General features: G+C 37.3%; 1 protein-coding gene across 1 annotated transcript in view; it reads left to right on the top strand.

Annotated features, from left to right (window-relative positions):
* Positions 1–16,494, top strand: part of LOC149277636 (zinc finger matrin-type protein 4-like) — a 109,175-nt gene extending 92,681 nt beyond the window's left edge. The window contains exons 9-13 of the mRNA XM_089502680.1: positions 9,192–9,223; positions 10,857–10,950; positions 11,941–12,075; positions 14,438–14,568; positions 16,370–16,494. Of these exons, the coding sequence (XP_089358806.1) occupies positions 9,192–9,223; positions 10,857–10,950; positions 11,941–12,075; positions 14,438–14,568; positions 16,370–16,494 (517 nt within the window). The remainder of the gene's footprint in view (positions 1–9,191; positions 9,224–10,856; positions 10,951–11,940; positions 12,076–14,437; positions 14,569–16,369) is intronic.
* Positions 16,495–22,132: the final 5,638 nt, after the last annotated feature.

Below are 22,132 nucleotides of genomic sequence, written 5' to 3'. Positions count from 1 at the left end.
TTGCAAATATACACAACGCCTTTCGAAGATCAGTTCATAACAGCTGTGTTTTGATCACACTTCTGAAAAGCATCAAGAGATTCCATGCCAGGTTGCGTCACCTCTTCAGAATTCATCTGAAACCGGGCACAAAGTTCTAGAAAATTGTAAATACAGGCTGGCTTTGGAGGCTCAGAAAACGGCCAGTTTTCAGCTACATCTGTGATTAATGTCATTAGCCGAATTATCTAATTAAGTCAGAAGTTCTGTAAGCATCTTTATGAGAATTTCTACTGGTTGTAGGTTTCTATTTTTAGTACAATATGGCTCATGTCTTATAACAAAGCTCAACAAAATCCTGATGGCAGATCATTAGCCAATTAATCTAATTAAGCCAGAAGTTATGTAAGCGTTAGAATTTGACCTAATGTTAGTCTTCCAAGTGCAGTGTGGGTCGTATTCTACAACAGGGCTCAACAAGACCCACGTGCCAACTTGTGTGTCCAACACATGACCCGGCATTACTAGTGGGGCAAATCCTGGCTCCTGCTCGTGGGGCTGTCTTACAGTTATACTATGTGTATTTTATACCTTAATAATTTTCTCTAGAAGAACACTTTGTTTGGTGTTTGCTACACCAAAAATCAGTGAGTATTAAAAATCAGTTTACCTAATAAAAAAAAAAATCAGGAACCTCCCATTCTGTGTATGTATCTAATTCTGGATCTACACTGTTGTGTCTCTGTATGTGTCCTTATGGATATTCAGAAAGACCAGCTGTCACATGATTAGAACGTGGAGGAAATAATCAACTGATATGATAACATGAAACACCTTGTGCATGCCTGGTAATAAATACCATAGTTATAGGGCTCAATAGCAGCAAATTACATTAGCGTCAACTTGTGTACTGATAACTCTTAAGGAGTCTCATTGCGACAGAATGTATATGTGAAAACGTCTAATATACATGTAATGTTTCTAATAGTTGAAAAATCACAGATCAGGGCCATTTATAGGTGAGAATGTGAAATAGAAATTTGTATTCTGTCACATTATTTTAATTATGTATGGGATTTGGGCCAGCTTTACCATTCCATGAGCATCCATACTGAAATGCAGGGTACTCATAAAATGTTCATTTTACTTATATAGTAATTGCTCCATAGACCCATTCTTACAATTTTGACAGCATTAGTTCAACCACAAGTTCAGACCCTGATTCTCAGAGGGTGAAGAGTAGGTTCTGCAGTGCCCATCTGGATAATGAAGCACCAATATTTAGCATAATATACTTATTTGAAGTGATACTTAAAAGAACTTCAGAAGAATTGCATGGTACTAACTTGGAAATTACATCAATTATTCTCCAAGTTTTAGTAGATTGCTGGTTGGAGGTGCTAATGAAGATCTGAGATTTGCATCATTACCACAGTGCACTCTTTTTGGCATAAGTACTTTCAGCTTCGTTGGCTCTAGTCCAGATTCACAAGAATATTCTGGATTGCTTTATTTCTTATTTCGATAATATTTAAAAATGATGGAAACATTATTATTATTACCTTTCATTTACTAAGCGCCAACTTACTACGCAGCAATGTACAATTTAATACATAACAAATGTTCATTAACAAAATACAGACACAACAGGAGTTGAAAACCCTGCCTGTGAACTTCCCATCCAGCCTGACAAGAATGGTGGTCTTATAAGGGTCCCACTTGTGAGATTACAATTTAAAGGAATGATATGGATAATTGAAACAATTATTCATACAAGATAGAGTTGTAGCTTTCTTGTATCTCTGTTATAGCAGTGATTAAAGGTAAGTGGTTTTCAGGATGTAAAAGAGGATGTATAAATAAAAGAGGTGTATGGTTGTGGCAAAGAATGGTGGCTTAGTACTGGTGTCAGGATGGTGGCTTTCAAGGGGCGTGGGGTGTAAAAAAACATGGAGGAGTCACAATAAACCCCACAAACTATATATTGCTTGAAAGCACTTGGAGACACCCCATTTATCTTTCTAGGTCACCAACAGCAACCATAAAACTTCCATAACAGATTAAGCACTGGCCTCCAGCAGCTCATAGTTGTGGGTCCTAGCCTCATGTTCACTCCTACTGACATTGATTTGTCACACTGACACAAACACACAGAACATTGTCATCTTTGACGACACAAACTCAATCTCTAACTCAAATATGGAAGGAAGAACAATACATTCAGAGGCAGTGACTTATCCTGTCCTAGACTGTCAGATCCAGCAGCTAAACTGGTGTGTGTGGGCAGATTGTCCTCTTGGGTGATCAAGTCCCCCAGTGTGCTGCACCCTTTAAGCTGGTTACAGGTGAGATCCCTGATCTCCTCAACTGGCCTACATACTAAAAGGCTATGTGTGCCTTTAAGAAAAGAAGCACAAAGGTAAGCTGTCACGGGATTGTGTGTATCAGGACGAAACCTCTGTGTGTCCCTAGCAACTCCCTGAGAGGTACCAGAAGCTGTGAATACAGTTCTACTTTCTGATTAACCAAGTACATCAACATGTTAATGTGTTTCCACTTGAGAGGAAGAAGCAGCTTGAAGAACATGATTTACCCTGGTTGTTTTCCACAATACAAAGCCAATACCTCTTTGACATGAGGAATTTGAGTTCAATGAGACTCGGTCTATGGCTTTCTCTTGATAAAGCTTTTGAGCTCAGAAGCCGAACTCTCTGGAAGAGTGTATCGAGTTAAATAAATAACATTTGTTTCCCTGCTAACTCAGGCTACAGAACTTCACAAAATAAAAATAAAAAAATACTGGAAAGAAATAGCAAAATGAAATGTTGCCAATCTCTTTTCATAGATGATGACTAAGGACCATTATGCAAGATACACAATCTGAATATTGAATATGAATTTGTATTTCAGTTATATTTTATATATCTCGAGTATTTGTTTTCTGGTTTACATCAGTTCTTCGAGAAACAATGAGAAATCAAGTAAAGTGGTATACTTTAATGTTCTAAATTGCATTGTTTATGTCTAGACTAAAATAAGCTTCTCTTTCTGCGTTGTATTGTGTTCTTCCTCTTTCATTACTGGTCTGTTTTCTCGTTGTCTATGACACTGAGTGACAGTACTGCCGCTCCCCATGTAGTTTGTACCCATTAAACACGTGGCCTTCAGAATTCTGAAAGCCGCTAGAAGAACACAATTGCCAGGCTCGCCACTGTGAATGACATTTAATGTCCTTATTTTATTTTGCTTTAAAGAATCGCTTGTAATTAGCATGTCAAAACTTTGCGAAGGGGAAACAATGGATTTGTTTGAATATAAAAGTTGCAATTGGGAAGCATTCCTATAATGTAGTTTGGGGGGTTTTTTATACATGGCTACCGGCTAATCTGCTCATTTAAATGCATATATCCAGTTGAAGTGCCTTAATACTTTATATTAGATGCAGGACCAGTTCTAGCATTCCTAGTACTTGTCTTTAATCCCAGGAAAAAAAGACCCTTTCGTTTTGGATTCTAGTGGTTAAGTGAACGTACCCCCATCGTTCCAATTCAGTATATTTTTCCAGTACTTTAATGGTGAAGAACGCAGCCTTTGTGCGGTCTCCTTGGATGCATAAAGAATCGGGGGTATTTCAATGAATTCAAACAATTCTTTTATCTATGAGTATTGTACTGTTTTTGTATATGTTTTGCCTGGCCTGTCTCTAGCTAGTTGCTTTATTCTTTTCTAGATTGTAGAGGAAGGTAATAGAGATGTACAGCTGACTAAAGGACCTTTCCCCTGAAGCAGGGATATAATCATTCAGCTTGCAGCGCCTCTGCCTCCTGGGCCACCCTGATAAGAACCTAGCACACTTGGAGAGATTTTTCCGCGCTGTGCTTTTAGGTGAATGATGATTTTATTATTTTCTCTTATCAAACAAATATGGGATAAGTGAGTATATTAACCCGTACTGAGGTGAATTATATATAACTGCGTGGTTCTATTTGGGTTTGCTATTTTAGAAAGTAGTTTCCTAATGGAGGTTATTATATATAAAGAGCATGGATAATTTACTAAGTGTAGAAAAGGTTCTGCAGTTATTACATCTATGTATGCTATGAATGTGTTCCTTATAGAGTGAGATAATGCAATAATCATTTAATTACCATTTGAAGGCTACATTGCAAAATAATGCTTCAACCATGTCCATTGTACCAATTAGCATTGTAGATGGGTATGGGTTGGTGTTCACTGGAAATTGCACATATTGGAATAAGTAAACTTATTTTGTGTATAGGTTCAATCAACTGCCAGGCAGACCTTGCTAGGGACTCGTCTACATCTTAAATACAAAGGTATCCACAAAACACAAATTGACAAACTTACCTTATGGGTGTATTAGATCTGTTAAACTGAAACATATGTTGGGTTTGAGTCATCACATCACTTGCAGACAGCCTAGAATATCAGTAGCCATCAGCCAACAACGTCTTAGTTTGTTTATAGCCAGATGCCTATAAAGCATCCTATACCACCTTTGCTGGGAGGCTGTCCCACTTATCTACTATCCTGTAATGTAAGTTGAAGTTCCTTACATTTCAGCTGACCCTCTAGTTTTACAGGTTGGCTACCAAAACTTTAGAAAAAATAATCTGAAGAAACAAACTCATCTTATAATTGAGGTTGTTATTTACCTCAGATCCACTGCACAGCAGACTAAGCCTAGTGGCCTGTCACTCACCCTCACTCATGCTTTCTCACTCACTCACTCACTCTCATGCAGAAATGCTTCTCTTTCTCCACAAATCTGTCTTCATTATTCTAGACAGAGAGGAAAAGTGGTGGAGCCATGTACACAGCTGCCCCCCTATTCCTCTAACCGCCCTTTTGAGGAAGTTCTCCGAAAGGGCTGGTTCATGGAGAAGCGGATGAAAAAAGAAAACACGCTGAGAAGCGGATGAAAAAAGAAGAGAGAACAAGAAGAGGCAAGACAAGAAGCAGAGCTGTGGGAAGGAGACAGGGACACGGAAGCGGTCAGCAGAGAATGTAGAGCATGAGAGAGAGAGGAAGTGTGAGTTTTAGAGAGAGTGTAAGAGAGTGAGTTTTACTTTTTTTCAACAAGGTTGTCTTACAGTCAGAACTTTTTTTATTTCATTAAGATCCTGAGTTTGAGGGGTCATCTTATAATCGCGCAAATATGGTAATTGAAGTCATATTGATACATTTACTTTTGTTAGTAGGACAAGATGAGAATCGTGTACCAGCCATAAGTTTTATCTTTAACATGCAATTGTTTTGTACAATGGGAACGAAGCATATGGAAAGGTCACTTTCAACCATACAGCGTTTGAGTATAAAATAATCTTTGTGACCTTCTCTCTTTTACTAAGCTCATATACACCACTGCCTAGAATTGGGTGATGAATTGGTGGCTACACAGTGATCAGCTGATATCATTCTGAGCAGCGGCCCCTATGAGATAATTCTGCTTCAAATCCCTCTTTCTTCTCTGTGTTCTTATCTCTCTGTTACACAGAGGCAATGTAGATACACAAAGGAAGAAAAAAAAAGAACAAACAGTTATATTTTTTAACATCCTTCACTTTAACAAATATGGCCTGTGATTTCATTGTAATTGTCTATGTGGAGTAGCCTGGGAGATTAATATGTGTTTGATCTATTTCACATAGCAAGACAAGGCAGGAGGAATGGTGACCCAAGGCTATGATATCTGTCACAAGACATGGCAGCTCATTATTAGCCTGGAGAAGCCATCCCTTAAGAAAGGAGGGTAGGAGAATTGATCATACCTTTTCTGGCACGAAAGCCCTTGAGTGACGCAAAATTCAATAACTTGAGAGATTGTAGAGTAATCATTCTCCATTAAAATTGTCCAGAAAAACCATCATCTGCAATGTTTTCCCAGAATTAAATAAAAAAAATTATGCCATCAATTTGATAATGAACTTCCCTGTTACTACTGATATACTAGAAACCACACTAACATATAGAGCTGTCACTTCAACCTTTGCCTTAAACTTGTATATATATACGCTTTCTTTTATATGATTTCCTATTAGGGAACTTAATCTACTGACTTATTTTGCCCGGAAGTTGCTGTGTACAGTTCTATAAATAAAACAGGATCATTATTAATAATGATATTATGTATTAATTCATATAGCTGATAACACAAAGGAATCATTGCTACATTCCGAGCTGACCTGAATAATTCAGTTAACAATAGTTATTTTTCTGTTAGTCATTTGTCTTTCGTAGTGCATACCGGAAGCAAAAGGCAAAAATCAGGTTTCTTAGCCAGTAATTTCTTTACATTATAGATAGGGCACGTTTTCACAAGGGTCATGCCTGGTTGAAAACCCAGGTTGTGATTTATAAGAACCAAGTTAGCGGCCAGATACTGCAGCGCCCGATCTGCCGCTAGAGAGGTAGAAGCAGTTAGTATCCAGTCGTGTTATGACCAGTCCTTGCCTGGACCTCGTGTGCAAGAGACATCAATGATCAACCATGGACTCATGGCCTACCATACACCAAGTATATGCCCTAGTTCAAAATATCTGCTACATTTTGTTTAAGATTGTTAACCTTAGGTGTACATGATCAGAGAGCTGCATTCAATAGTTGACAACTACTTTATTCCAGTCCATCAGTGTAAAGAACTGTTTTATGCAATATTACTGAAGGATAAAAACTGCTTGGGTTGTGTGAGGACAGATGGTATGAATGCCACCAGGGAGTATTTCTAGAACTCCTTGCCTTGCAGAAAGGATCTATAAAAGTGGATTCTTTCCCTGAGAAACACACAGGCCACACTTTTTGAATATCACAGCCTCAGCACAGGCATCTCAAAAAAAGAAATCCACATAGAGATGCATAGAATTCCTTGCCTGTTTGTGGTCCTTATGTTTAAAACCACTGATCTATATATGCACATACAGTATGAACAAGAGTTTTAGCCCTGAGTAACACTAGATTCAATGACACTCTCTGTGACCGATCTCGATACAGCTGCCAGATGGTGCAACAAATTAATCTTGGTGCCCCAAACTCCAGTTACCTAACTCGGTATTTAAAGCTCAGCGTCATCTCCTGCAAGTGTAACGCTTATCATACGTGAATCTATCCAAGGCAAGATCGGGAGACCGCCAATCGACACAAAACAATCCAGTAACCCAGCAAGAAATTACTTTTAACCATTCTACATGTTTAGTGATGCTCAGGGTTTCAAGGACATAACACAAGTTTATTTCATCTAAAACAGTTGTAGTGAATTCTGCACAATGAGTTGAACTTGTTCAAGCAAAGGAATATCACGCACAAATGAAATCAGAACTATAGAACACTGTGAGGAAGCAGCATTTAAAACAATATATATATATATATAACATGTTACAATTCCCATCCGGGCCACTTTCCAAGAAAAGAACATGCAGCACTGAAACGTATATGTGGTACAGTTCAATTTCAGTCAATAGGTATGTGGTGTCATTGCTAGAGGTCATTAAAGTGATGAACACTTTAAGTGAATGATTGTCCTTGACTCCTCATGAGACATTGTGACAGTCAAGTGAAACCAATAATTGTGTAACCCAAGATTGATCTAACATTTTGTGAATGGATGACAAGTGATATAAAGGTAATGAGATTTGTTCTATATCGATATAGATACTGTATATTTGCCCAGCATTTTTAGCAAGTTTCCCTGGTTATAGGAGCCACTTGAGATCCTATTCTTGTTTAAACTCCTTGGTGATCTTGCATCTTACCCTTAGGATGTGTCCAATGCCTTCTATCCCCAACCATTTGATGATAACCCTTTCTGCCATGATAGGACGATGTATCCTGAAATATTTCCAGATATCAAATATGGTTTGTAAATCCATTACGAAGAACCATCTTTATAAATTAAAATTAGCAAGATTTATACAAACCCTGAACAATTTGACCATCTGAAAGCCTGCTGAGGGTCATGGGAGTTGTATTGAAAGCAGCCTGTGGATAATTTATGTAACGGAATGCAATGCAGTGCTTGCTTTTTCATGGGAAGGATATTGTATGCGTGACATCAACAAATTAGTCTTGTATTGAGCATAATATGAAAATTAAATAACAATTATCTGTTTGTTAGTGTAAATATGGTGTATATTTTTGTGTTGCTTGTTTAATGAGTTCCTGTGGGATATCTAACATTAATATACCAGGTTTTTTAACTGTGAGTTTTCCTGTGCTTTTTTGATTTGGTGCCCCCTTTGCTACACCCTCCATTCTTTCTGACAGTACCTTATCGTCATGATCGTTATTAACTGTAGCAAGTTGATGTCAGAAAAAGGTTAAGCCGTGGATGGACATCATCCTTTGTGCTGAAATTAATTATATACATAGCACATATACAGAGGGCTCGATGCTATGCATCATTGCAGAAAAAAAGAGTAACCATCTGTTTTTTGTTCCTGGTCATTAAGACTTGAACTTTCATGCAATGAACCTTAAACGGTGTATTCTAAGCATATCTAATGGGTTCGATATGGAGAGATGCCTGCTGTCTTGCTGAAAGTCTGTTAGTTAAAGGGGAAGTACAAAAATAGGAAGCCAGAACTGCACTTCAAATGGTTTTAGCACATATAGAACAATATATAGAACAATAGTGCAAAAACCTACAGGGGCCCTCCAAGCACCATTAATAGCAAAAATGTAAAAAAAGGAGCACTCAAACTACATGGAAAATGCAAGGTAATAGACATAGATGCCGATGCAAACAATGTTTACTGGGTGTAATATCACCAAAATACAAGGTACAAAGGTTTTCAACATACCAATGTAATGCATGAACAAAGTAAGGACAGAATAGGCTGACACCCAGTGTGAGATCCTCCAAAATGTCGGCTATGCGTAGGATCTCCTACCCTTTGTAAAGATCCATAGCTATTCTATCCTATTCTGTCCTTGCTTAGTTCATGCATTACATTGGTATGCTGAAAACCTTATTGTGGTGATATTACACCTAATAATAATTGTTTGCATCAGCATATACTGCATGTCTATAACTTTTTGTTTTCTATTTGTTTTTAGTGCTAGCCTTACTCTTTTTTTTAGGTTAATGGCTGCTTTGTTTCAGCTTTTATTTAGTTATCATAACAGTTTTGGCTGAATAAAAATAAAAAAACAGATTTAAGGGGAAAAAAAATTTGCGTAAATTGTCTTTTTTTCAGAAACCATGGTGAGCATAATGTAATGCATTCAAGTAAGTGTGCTTAGGGGAAATAGGATGTTAATTATGTCAATCTGTATTATTTCTTACATTTTACAAATACAAAACATCAATTTGTTTTCCCCCATGATCCGTTTACTGTGAAGAACACGTACCGTCGATATAACAGCTTGAAGTTTGTTTATTGCATTAAGTGCGTTTTAAGAGATCACAAGCATCTGTAAAAATCACACTTCATTTTTCATAATCTATCTTGCCTTTCAGTTCAATTTTTCAGTTGAAAGCACAAACTGTCCACATAAAATCTATCATAAAAATTGAATTATCATATTTACACTTGAATACATGGTTAGGTTGCACAGTGAAGTACCTTGTTTTGCAGAGCTACCAGTGTGCGTACAATTATATCATTTTAATCATTGAACGTTGTTCTCCAAGTTAGACTGCAATTAGATTGTAAGCTCTCAAAAGCAGGACCCCCTGATCCTTTTGCACCAGTAGTTCTCAACAGGCCTCAATGTTATTGTCCAATTTAATGTTATATTGTCGATTTTTCACTTTCCTGCTATTGGAAAAGCACTACAGAGTCCACTTGTGCTCTATAAATAAATGCAGCGTAATGCTATCAGACTGGCTTTTTCAATTACTGTCTGTTTTGGTGTCTTTTTACTAAAGACTGTCATATAAGTTATCAAAACACATATTTTTTGGATTCAAGAAAATTGCGCATTTCTTGGATGCACCAATTTTTTGTGGCAGTCCTACAGGGTGAATTTATTTGTGTCAAAGTTTTTATGTTTTTTAATCTAGCAGATTTAACTATGCAATATAAAGGGCTAATTTAGCCCTCCTCTTGGGAAATCACATATCTTCAGACAGAGATTAGTCCCATTGAAGTGTAGAAATCATAATCTTAAAGGGTCAGGGGTTTAGATGTAAGGAAGTTTTACGTTACTGAGATGTTGGTAGATAAATGAAACAGCTTTCCATCACAAAGGGGTATAGAATAATACAGCGGGGAGATTTAAACATGCATGGGAAAGGCATAAAGCGATCCTGAATATAAGACAGGACGAAGTCTCTATATCAGGAAAATGGCAGACTAGATGGGCCAAATGGTTCTTCTCTTCAGTCAAATCCTATGTTTGGTTGGGATTACATGAGAATTGCTCTTATTTCTGAATGAAGAAGAGTAGAGGATGAAGACTAAATTCAAGTGTGCAAACCATGTAAACTAATGAACGCCCTACTGTGACACATCTACCGTTGGTAGGTAGAACAGCCTAATAGTTTCTTAAATGATCCTCAACTTTAGGTAGCGAGCTCTCGTATTCCTGATGACTCCTAATTGGCACAATGGAGTTATATATATTTTTCTTGAACAGGTTCAGCAGGTGTTGATTTCTAGACATAATCCCAAATAACTCCTGGAGGTCACAAGGTGTCACACCTATATGTACTAAAAGTCTGTATAAGATAAAAAGTGCAAAGTACCTTTACTAGTAGACATATTTCTTCTCTGCTACTGATCTTGGCTATGGGTTCTACGAACCCTTCAAACTAATGGCTAAATTGCAAATGCATTTTGTGATACACTGGCTGTTGAAAGCCAATGTTCTTACTTGTCTCTAATGTTTCCCTACTTTTCTTTTTCTTCTGCTCATAGAAAGAGAATATCCTGCTCATGGTTTTGCAGGATATATTTGCACAGATGTATTGTCTGTGGATGTGGGGAAACCTGCAGTGGCTGATATAGAAAAGTATGAGATTGAATGTAAAACATAAATCCCAGGGTCTTATCTGAAGTGGCTGGTGAAATGTCAGTATTCTCAGATTTACTGACTGGCGTTGGCAGGCCATTAACTACAGCAGCATCTTCTTGACAGAGTCTGTAGGAACATTGTAGGAACACAAATGTGTCAAATCGAGCTAATACATTTTCATTTGGGAAACTCTAGACTGTGAAATATGATGGCAAGCAGTTTCATCTTCTATTGGCAATCATGAGTGACTGGTTAATTAGAGGCTTTGTTAATCCCTTGTTAAGTAAATTGAATTTCTTTCTATTTTTTTAAAAATAAAACCTATTAAATGATAATTGCGATGAATGGGAAATGGATGAATACCAGGGCTTTTTATGAGAACGATAAATGTGAAGTGTCTTTAATACGTTATTTTGATTGGAATTAGAATTGAATATGCTTCTAACAGTCTAAGCCATTGCATTTTATAGGAAAAAGTAAAGTTGAGAATAGGGTTAATAGTGGAGATGAATGGGAGCTTTTGATGTGAAACGGCTGAGACATTTGGTTAGGGAGTCAATGAGTGTATTTTTGAGGTTTGACATTATTCTGTCCTATCCAGAGTGATATATTATCATTATATTACATTCTCATGGCACCATACTGCAGGGCTCAGGTCACCATGTATCCCCGTACCCAGGGGTTCACATGTTTTTCCTTTCCATTCATTTCTAGGAGGCAGGAGCTCACCTGGGTCATGTAGTAGTTGAGCATCTCCTGCGTTTTGTGGTTGGCTTTTGCATGCTTGAAAGTGGAGCCCTGCCATGCTATAGTTTGAATTTTATTATAACATTTAATATGCCTTGAAAGGGAACTGTCATTGGAAGCGGTTATTACTAGTGTCACATTAAAAAGGTTGTTGCTGTTTTCTTTTTTTTAAAAGTTAACATTTTTACACAATATAAGTGTTCCTGGCAGCTGCATATTGGTTAATTGTATGTGTCCTAGCTATGTCATCTTGGCTTTATCTACTAGACACCAGATAAAGGACACCGCACATCTCTTCAATGGAAATGGTAATTTATTCCAACACAAGCAGGCAGCGTTTCGACCTTCACAGACCTTTATGAAGCGATTGATGAGGTTTGCTGTGTCCTTTTTTGGTGGATATGATATACTTGGAGGAAGCAAGGTCCAGAAATCCCTGGATAAGGCAGGATATGAGGAAGGGCGCCATGAATTTGGAAAAGAAGCAAGGCTGCCCTTTTGGTGACCCTAGATGGGCGGGGGAGTAAGAATGTCCTTTGCATGACCCCAGGAAAGTAGTGTGGGTGACAGTGGGGAGGGTTCGAGTGATACGATAGGTGGGTTTATAATAAAAACAATGGGAAAATAAAACAAAAAAAAATAGACATATATGTGTTATTTGAGGATGTGGTGGAAATTAATTAACCAGTTTCGGCAAAGAGACTTGTCAGCAGAAGCATTTCCCTCTCACCCTTCCCGTTGTTTTAAAGAGTTATACATTTTAGCCTCCTGGCCTGGTTACTGGTGGGATTAATGGACACAGTTTTGTCCAAGTTGCGGGGTGCCCATCTCAAATATGGGACCACGTTGGTTTGAGTGTACGGTGTGGGTCTTTCCAGCAGGCAGGGTCCCAATGGGAAGCTGGGTGGTAGTACTGACCCCAGCTGCTGGTGCAGTTTACATCTGGTGGGGAAAACGCAGTACTTGCCAACAACGTAGATGGTGTCCCTCAAGTGGGACTGGTATTTGTTGATTTTAAGCGAACACGGGGTTAATTAATAGTTGGAGGGGATAGCCCCATGAAGTTTTTGTTATAAATATGTTAATATAATTATACCCAAATGTTTACATTGTTTGCTATAAATAAAGGTGTGTCACAGAGGGAGAATGTGTGGGAATGGCTGTGGGCATTGTGGTAAAAACAATAGGCAGTGCCTGGATCATGGGGTTATATGAGGGTTGGCTGGCTTCACAAAGTACCAGCTATAACATTTTATTATATTTATACATTTTATTTATAAACACTCGTTATCATACTGCCTGTGGTAAATAACAGAATGGCTCAGTTCCAATTATCAAGGCGGACCCTCTGACTAATAAAAGTCTACGGAGGAAAGGATTTCATTGGATAAACAGCTTTTTCAGCACTGACATTAACTCATTGTTGGTTGGGAAAGTCACCCAAAATGACATGACTGCCTGCAATGGCAGCCTCCGGGTCGTCAGATAAAGGAAATTTTTTGGAACAAAGTCACGTTTTTTTTTTTTTGCTATACTACGTGAATGTGATATGACTTTGTTAAATGCCTCTTTTAACAATACAATAATATTTTAAGCACATTCGTTTTTCAACTTCTATTAATTCTTGTGTATTTTGATTAGAAGTACTGTATATCTTTAGTTACATTGCACCTTGTTATTTATTATGTTCTCCCTAAACAAGAAATGGTTAATATTATATTTTCCTTCCAGGTGCTAAACTGACTAATCAGAATGACATATTTGGAACACGGCATTCGGTTCCATTTTACCTGAACTGATTTACAAATCAGCCAGAATCTGTGCTTATTTGTCACAGAGATTAGAACTGTTTCAATTCACAGCTAAAAGTGTTCTGCTTGTATTAAAAGCTCACAAACATAATGAAACCTGTATTCATTTCTGATGTTACCTTTTCATGCATCATACAAGATGGTAACATATAATGATGATGATGATAATAATAATAATGTATATACAGTAGTATAGTTTGGTGCATTATGTTACTGCTTCATGTCTGTTTTGTGGTTATCAAGATAACTGGACTTTGCCTGTCTGGTGTTCGCATTTAGTGAGAGGGGACGTGATGGCTAATGGTGCTCCATTTATATATAGCTGTGTAAGCTGGTATGGACTCAAAATCTTATCTCATTCAACACTTGGCTTGTGCCTAGGTCTTCAAGGGTGGGGGAATGTGAGCTGGAGACAGATTGAACACCTCCTCTCATTTGGAATTTTATTCTAAGACACAAATTACTCCTCAAGGGTAAAAAAGGCCACGGTGTTTCCATATCCTAGTGCACAGGCTGATGTGATTTGGCAGCCCTGCAGTTACGCATCCCTTGGTCCAAGGGCCTTTCTTATTTGCCAGAGGAGTCTAGCTTGCTTTGCACAACACAAACAAATCGCATCCCACCAGAAAGCCAAAGGCCTTGAATATTCCCACCTACTACCATCTATTTGTTCATAGAAAAACTGTAATATTTGCTGCCGTTCAATATTTCTAACAGTGGTTCTTTAAAAAATGTCCTCCTACCACCTCTTAATACCTACATCAAAAATGGAGTAGAGCCTTTGTCTCTGCATAGTATAGGAAGCCTAACAATGCACTGGATATAGGTATCTGTAATATGTAGGGTTTAATCACTTCATTGCCAAAATTACCTGTAATCATTTCTGTTTTTAGAAAACCAATTAAATGTATTTTTTTCTCTCCAAGTGCCAATAACAGTACAGAAGGAGCCAAGTCTTACGAGCCAAGTATTCTACCGAATTCTGCTGATGCTCAGATGCAACGAAGGAGCAGCTTTTACACAAAAAATAACACACAAGAGAGAATGACAAAGGATGGTAAATATCAAAGTATTTTGGTTCTTGTTTTATGTTATCTGCAGCACATTTTAGATGGTTACAGGCTAGAGTAATTACTCAAGTTTTATCATGACCATGAACTTGATATACGTCCAGCTCTGGCCTCTTTACTATAATATTTCATCTTTCTCCATATCACTTGCCCTTTGTTTGTCTTAAACCTTACTTACAACAAAAATAAGACCTTTACTTCATGTAGGTCAGAGGTTCCAAACCCAGTCCCACAAGTTACGCCAACTATGTAGGATTTGGGGTTTAACCTACTGCATTCCAATGTCAGTATCCGTATACCTGGTTCACTGATATGACTTGAAGACTAGGTGGATCTATACTAAGATTAACCCTTCCCTCACCTATAATATTCATTTTAAAACCAGGCATGTTGGCTGTGGTCTCATATCTCGTTTGAGCTAGAAGAGTTCACGTGTAGACTGGCAACTTTGTAATCATACCTGTAAAATCTCAATTTATCAATTCTGGGTGGCAGGGTCAATGGGCAAATATCCCATAATAACATAATATCCGAGCACCCTAATTGGTACTGTTCTTACTGGTACATCACAAATTCTCTGTTAAAGCAAAAGTTACTTCATTTAGGCAAATTTTTATTTTATTAGTTTTCCAGTAGAAATTTGCAGGAAAATAACTGAATAAAGGTAAAGGACAAATATGTTAAAATGTTTTTTTTATTATTAAACATTATTTAATACGAACTTAATATATTACAGCTGCTTGAGCTGACTTTTTGCTATTGAGACAAGTGCAAGTATGCCGATATACCCTACTTATAGTACAGTCCCTTCTAATCCTTGAATTCCTTGCGTTGTGATTTGATGACCTGACTTTGGTTTGTGCCTCGATCCTATTGGGAATTTAATCCAGGATTACGTTAGATTAGTTTGCCGTGTGGTTGACTGGATTTTTCAATCAAAAGATCAGTAACCTAGATCAATACAAAAAACAGAATATCAGTAATCTAGAATGGATTTATGTTAATATTTTGCCGATACCAGTTAACCCGATTCAATAAATTCTTACACTGCATTCTGTGCAAAGTGTTGAGGCGTGTGTAAATGTGATTTTCCACAGGTTCCGTTTCTGATTAATGGCCAATACATTTCTAAGCAAAACTCGTTTATGTACCAATTAACTCAATCGGGGCTGCACAACTCCAGTGCCTGAGGGCTACAAACAGGCCAGGAATGCTGTCTTCTTTCCTGAAAACAAGTTAATTAATACATGTTTAGTTTAGATAACTGTGCTTAAGATGTGATATCCAAATGACGCAGCCTGCTTGTAGACCTTGAGGACAGGAGTTGTGCAGCCCTCGACAAGGTCATTGCAAAGAAAGCCCAAAGGTTCTGCTGCATTTCATAATTTAATGGAGTCTGACCCCAGTTTTTAAATATATTTTTTAACTGCTAAAACCAATGACATGTTATGATGTCTAATGTGTTAGGAAGTCCCGTTAAATTACCTGAAAGTCATCTTGGGACAGTTTGCAAATGGTGACTCCCCTGATACCCAAGTTTCCAAGAGTTTCTACAAGTTCCTCCACATTTTAGCTTTTATAGGATTTTGCAATATAAAATATGTAGTGTGTACGTTTTTGTTAAAGTGCCTATATCCTTTATCAACCATTTATCATTGAAATTGTATAATATATAGAGGTATATATAGAGGTTTGCAAGAATACAAGACAACTGTTCCCTGCCAGAAGATTGAAACTGCATTGATCATGAATAATAGTTTTTTAATGCACCCTTTTTTTCTTTAGCAGGAAAGGACAATGACAGCGGAAGGAGCTCCCTCAGTCCACCGCAAATGACAGAGTGTTCACCAGAAAGCACTTTCTTTTCCATGATGGTCGAAGAAGAAGCCACATTTTGTGCTGACTCGTGCTGACTTGTCAGCTTTTCTGCGTAACACTCAGACTCGTTTTTATTAAGTACAGCACAAGAAAGGGCTTATATTTTTTAAGATATCACTTGGAAATACTGGAAAAAAATGAGCATGGAATCATCTTGAAATATACAATTTGATTTTCGGTTTCCATTGAAGAGAAACATCTCTCGTGACTACAACATGATCTTTGTGTTTTAAGGATTCTATTGGATTATGTGGCTCCAAAAAACATTCATCTTCAAATGAAAAAATGGGACATGGAATAGTTTAAAATCTGTAATTGGAATATGCAATTTCAGATGTGTGAAAAAAAGGTTTCTTCCCTAATCTGGATAAAGTATAATACATTTTCCACGCTGATAAAGATTCATTGTAGACACTAAATCTGAATTAGATAAATGGAAAATACACTTTGGCAGCTGAGAGGTCAAAAAATAAAGATGGCTGGGCAGATTATCAATAGATTTCTTGCTTGACCTTTGATGCTAATGTAAGACTAAATCAGTAAAAAGCCAAAGGTAAATCTGATTTCACTTGGGCAAACTGTGTGTTACAACCCTTAATGGATTTTTGGATTAGCATCGGACGGTTTGAAGTTAATTTAACACACACAGGACACTAGACGGGGACAAGATTCCCTTGTCTCTTATCTCTGACATTATATTACACAAGCAAATCCGCCATATTTACTCTACTCCCTGTGGATTTAGGAAAGGTAACATTTTTGGTGGAGCTTGAAACCAAAAACAGTGTCAGGAGATTATAGACCCAGGCAGAAAGTGTGATATTTTATATGGCTACGTGTGCTTTTTTTTAAGGATTGGGATATCAGGAAATCATATTTTGGAACGAAACATTATGCCAATATACAAACGTATCCAGATCTTAACTCATCTCCATGTTCCCTGACATTTTGGGTCAGATAAACAGAAAATCTTATAGGAGTCGCTTATCAGAGCTGACATTCTAACTACATCTATATATCCAAAAATAACAAGTATAAGGATGTAATACATTGAAACTGAAGGGATTTAATAAGCGCAGTGTTATAGCCGAGGAAAATATATGTATGTAGTTGCTTTTAAAACTACAGAGGGATTGTTCTCGAAAAATAACTTTGATTGCATTTACGCGGTTAAGGGGGGATCAGATGATATTTATTAAGAAAGTATTGATGAATATTAATGAAATATTATTTGCGTCTGTATTATTAGTGCTTATCATGTCCACGGCTCCAAGACGTGCAGTGTAATGATCACTGGTGTATGTTACCAGTTTACTGCAGAGCATTGAAATATAATCATGTATGTTATCAGAACACATTTCTGAAGCTCTGCATGAGATAGAATGCGGTTAAAACAATTACCCCGACAATGGGTCATACGAAACATCTGCTTACATGTTCATCAGTTATGTGAAAAAAATACATTGTCACGCAAATATGTGTGTGTGTGTGTATATATATATATATATATATATATATACATACAACATTGATCTACTTTCTGTTGCATGCCCCCTTTGCCTCCAAAAGGGTTAAAGGCCATCAAGAGAAATGTAACATGAAGGTGATATTTAACATATTGATCAATAGAAGGGGTGAAAGACTAATTTGTATCAAAGGGTATGAATTATCTTCCCTTTATTGATAAATGTTTACAAGAAATGAAAATCCTCTTATATCATGACGATGCATGCATATATGATTTCATACATCAGAAATACCGACCCATGATTGATCAATCATTACGTTATACCAAAAATGTATAGTTGTACTGATCTCCAAAGACAGAAAAGTGGAGTAGGGTGACCGCATTGGTCATTTTTTCCACCAATCACACTGTAGGGAAGCATTTTACATGAACTGGTCGGTAACATGCGAATTGTCTACATGTCCTGGAAAAAATGATTGATGTGGTGAATTCTATGTTTTTTTTTTTCTGGTGTCTCTCTGCTCATCCGCAGGAGCAACAGTAAAGGGGTCAAACTCCAGAAACCCCCTCGTTTGTACAACAAAACCATGAACACTCTAAAACCAGATATTATGTAATATTGTACCAAAAAACAAAGAATTCAAGAAGAATTCAATCAAATAACTTCCCCTGGAGAACTCTGTCTTGTGATCTGATAAATCTATTTAGATAATATAAGATTATATTTATTGATTACTCATTTATAAATTTATAGGAGTTAAAGTCTTGCCTGTTCCGGTAATCTTTTTCACATCATTCCACCCACGTTTGCGGTATTGACTTACAGTCACAAAGCATTTCCTTTGAATATAGCAATAGATTGAGAGAGATTAATTCACTTAGGTGGACTCGACAGGTTTCATTCAGGTGTGTATTGTATGTAAATTGTTATGTAATAATGCCTTTCACCTTCCTGTGGATAGGACACTAATCCAGGTATTTAATTTACATCAAAAATTATTCTTGTACAAATAAAAATAAACTATGCAGGGAATTTTCAGCTCTCCAGCACAAAATGCGACGTAATAGCTTAATAGAATTACTACTTTTTTACTGGTACTATCATGTATAATGCAACTCAATCGATGTATTCATTTAGATGGAATTCTGAACCATTAACCAAGAAAGGGTTACTACAACAAATCATTTTTTGGCCGATCAACGATTGCACCAAAAAATCTTTAACGTGAGAATTTGAGAGATTGGGAACAAATACAGCATAACAGGATAATATTAAAAATAAAAATCATGAACTTTGCAGCTATAAAAAAAGGAGTAAAAATGAAGAAGCGCTATAGCAAGTGTTGACTCTACATTAGCCATTTAGAAGCCGAAATGTTTTGCAGATTGCTTTCGATGCCAGTATTTTATCGCTAGGATTTAGGAAGCTGCTCCATGCAAATAATTTTACTGAATTCACTTAGAAGTACTGTGTGGATTTATTGTGTTTCTCTATAAATCACACATTCTATTACTTGATCACACTTGACATATCATGTTGTAGTGATGGCTAGGTGACTGCTGCAACGTTATGCTTTCTTTGCTGAGAATGATGAGAGTTGAAGTCCACAAAGCAGGCATGATAGTAATTGCCATCCCTTATTGTAGATTTCTTTACACTTTTCTTTGTGTTATAACTTGCAGCTGGTAGTGCCTATTGCTGTCCATTTTCTGTGCCCCTTATTGTTTTTGGGTATCTGTGAACACAAATGTATGTGCTAACCAACTGACAACAAATAAAGACTTAAAAACATCTACTTTTAACGCTTACGGATGTATTTTTAATGGCACTGTGTTTGATAACTTGTCGCATTTTGCAGTCCTGCATAATATATGAGAATCGTTTTGAAGTTGGAAATAGTATGAATTTGGTCCTTTGGCTGGATATCGTATTTGCGCATTCAGTAAAATATCTACCTGTATATGTTATTCCTCCAGAGCTGGTGTTTTATCTAACGACCTGCTAGGATTCCCATAACCCAATGGAACCTAAAACATAAGTATCATTTTTCTTTTCTCAAAAGAATATGGCTAGTGGTAGATGGAAAGGCCTGTCGGAAATGCAGTAGAGACAACAGTTAAATTGTGTGGTCCAAGGCCCAATACACGAGCCGTGCTGCCACATTGTGCCTGCAGGGTGTTTAAACCCGCATGCTGCTCCTTGTTTGCTTATAAAGAGACAAATTGAATTGTGGTTATCAAGTATCTCCAATCGTTCTTTCAATCCACAAGTGACAATTAAACGACAGCCTCCAGATACATGAAGGTATCTTCAGGGCCAGTACTAGGCCAAATGGCGGCCTAGAGGCTACTACTGCAAGGCCACGTGATTCCACATTAAAACTAAAAACTTGGGGCAGATGACTGACTGATTTCCCGAGACCCTGAATTGTTGGGTAATTTGAGGGCAAGTTCAGAAGCATTTATCTGGAGGACTGTATGGGAAACTTGAATAATGCCCTACGACACTTGGGCTTTTTACTTTATTGTCTTGCCTTTTCCCACCGCAGGGGGCATTTGGTCGCTTAGTGAATGAACAGACTTCATTAGCATTGCCATAAAGAATCAGCTCGGTGTGGTGTTTGAGAAGGAAAAAAAAATACCCAAAAATACCCAAATTTCACTCGGGTGAAAAAATTGTCTCAGATACCACAGCAAATAAATGAACAGACTGTGTTCCCAGACAGTATGTAAGGAACCTAGCTGCACTAACATCGTGCTTATTATAAATCTCATGATTCTAATGTCAGTCACCAATGAGACACTTAATATATCAGTGATTAAAGGTCTTTGATGGGGTAACGTGTATTTTAGCAGTGATTGCAACAATGATTTAGAACTAGATGCACACCTACAAGGTTTTGGTTTTATCAAACTTGTCATCTACATGGTTACATGATTTATTACATTTTTATCACTACTCATATCATGTATTATTCACGATTTAGTTAAAAAGCTGAGAATCTTTTCATGGGAAGAAAGGAGTAAAAAGCAGGAGCCGTTTATTCACCAAACCGAGTGCCTTTGAGATACATATTTCAACTCCATGGCTTCACAATGCATTGTGAATGAAGTACAGTAAGCTCTTCATGCAAAAAAAATTCAGAAGGCCCTGTATAATGTATAGTTAAATAAGTTAGATGAATTTCAAGAACTGCACAACATTTACTGTTTTTTTGTTGCTTTCTTACTTTAAATCAATACACCTGTTTTAGCAGCAGCTTTAACACTAATGAAGTGGTTATTCTTACCCACAACAGGCTTTGGATTTTCTAGTCTACAGACAATAAGGAAGTGGTATAATAACTTACTTACTTTAAGAGCGCAAAAGAAAATTGTATGTCTATTTAGCCAAAGAATACTTCCCTTATCTATAAGAAAACAGAACATGGACTGAACAGCACCTTTCTGTATTAATTATGGAGGGTATTATATCGGTGGGGAGGGAGAAGTAGAGTTGAGTAGTAGGTCAGCCATGCTAGATAACCAAGGTAGCTGGTGCTTTCTATTAGTAAGAAAGTGCATGCAAATAGCGGACGCCAGTGAGTTTTTTTGCCTAGGGCGCTAGAAATCCTAAAAGCCAATTACCAAAAAATTGCAAAAAAAAAAGTGTATTTCCACAGCGGGAAAACCGCTGCAAATTCATTTACTGGATTAATTAGGTTGCTTGTTTGATAAATCCCCATAACCTTCTGGACTGCACAAAATATTTGTAAAAACACAAGAACCACATTTGTTGTTTCAACAAAGAGCCAAGTAACATAAGGATACAACCATTGTAATGTGACTCACAGTTAGGAGTGATGTTGGCCTTGGGTCGTTACCAGCCTGTAGACCATAGAAGTGAGCAGTTAAACACATTAGAAAGCAATAAATAAAATGAGGTTTCGTGAGGACTTCATGTGATGGTCTGCAGTGAAAGTGTAGACATTTGTTATACATCTTTTAAAAAATCAACTTTTCTTTTACATTCTACCCAGGCAACTGTCCTTTATACTGATATCAGGGGTTCGGGACATGTGGCAGTACCTTTTCATGACAATGTGAAATTGATGGGGAAAATGGAATGTCTCTACGAATAAGGGTTGGAGAACGAAGGAGTTTTACGTTTTACAGAGGAAATATATAGCCCTCCTTAGAACGTACACCGTGATTCCACCAGACAT

Source organism: Sceloporus occidentalis, unplaced genomic scaffold (assembly GCF_023333645.1).
Source record: "Sceloporus occidentalis isolate IW3139 unplaced genomic scaffold, rSceOcc1.0.p SCAF_208, whole genome shotgun sequence".
In the NCBI taxonomy this organism is placed as follows: Eukaryota; Metazoa; Chordata; class Lepidosauria; order Squamata; family Phrynosomatidae; genus Sceloporus; species Sceloporus occidentalis.
Note: the sequence above shows the minus strand (reverse complement) of the source record. Positions and strands in the feature narration are given on the sequence as shown.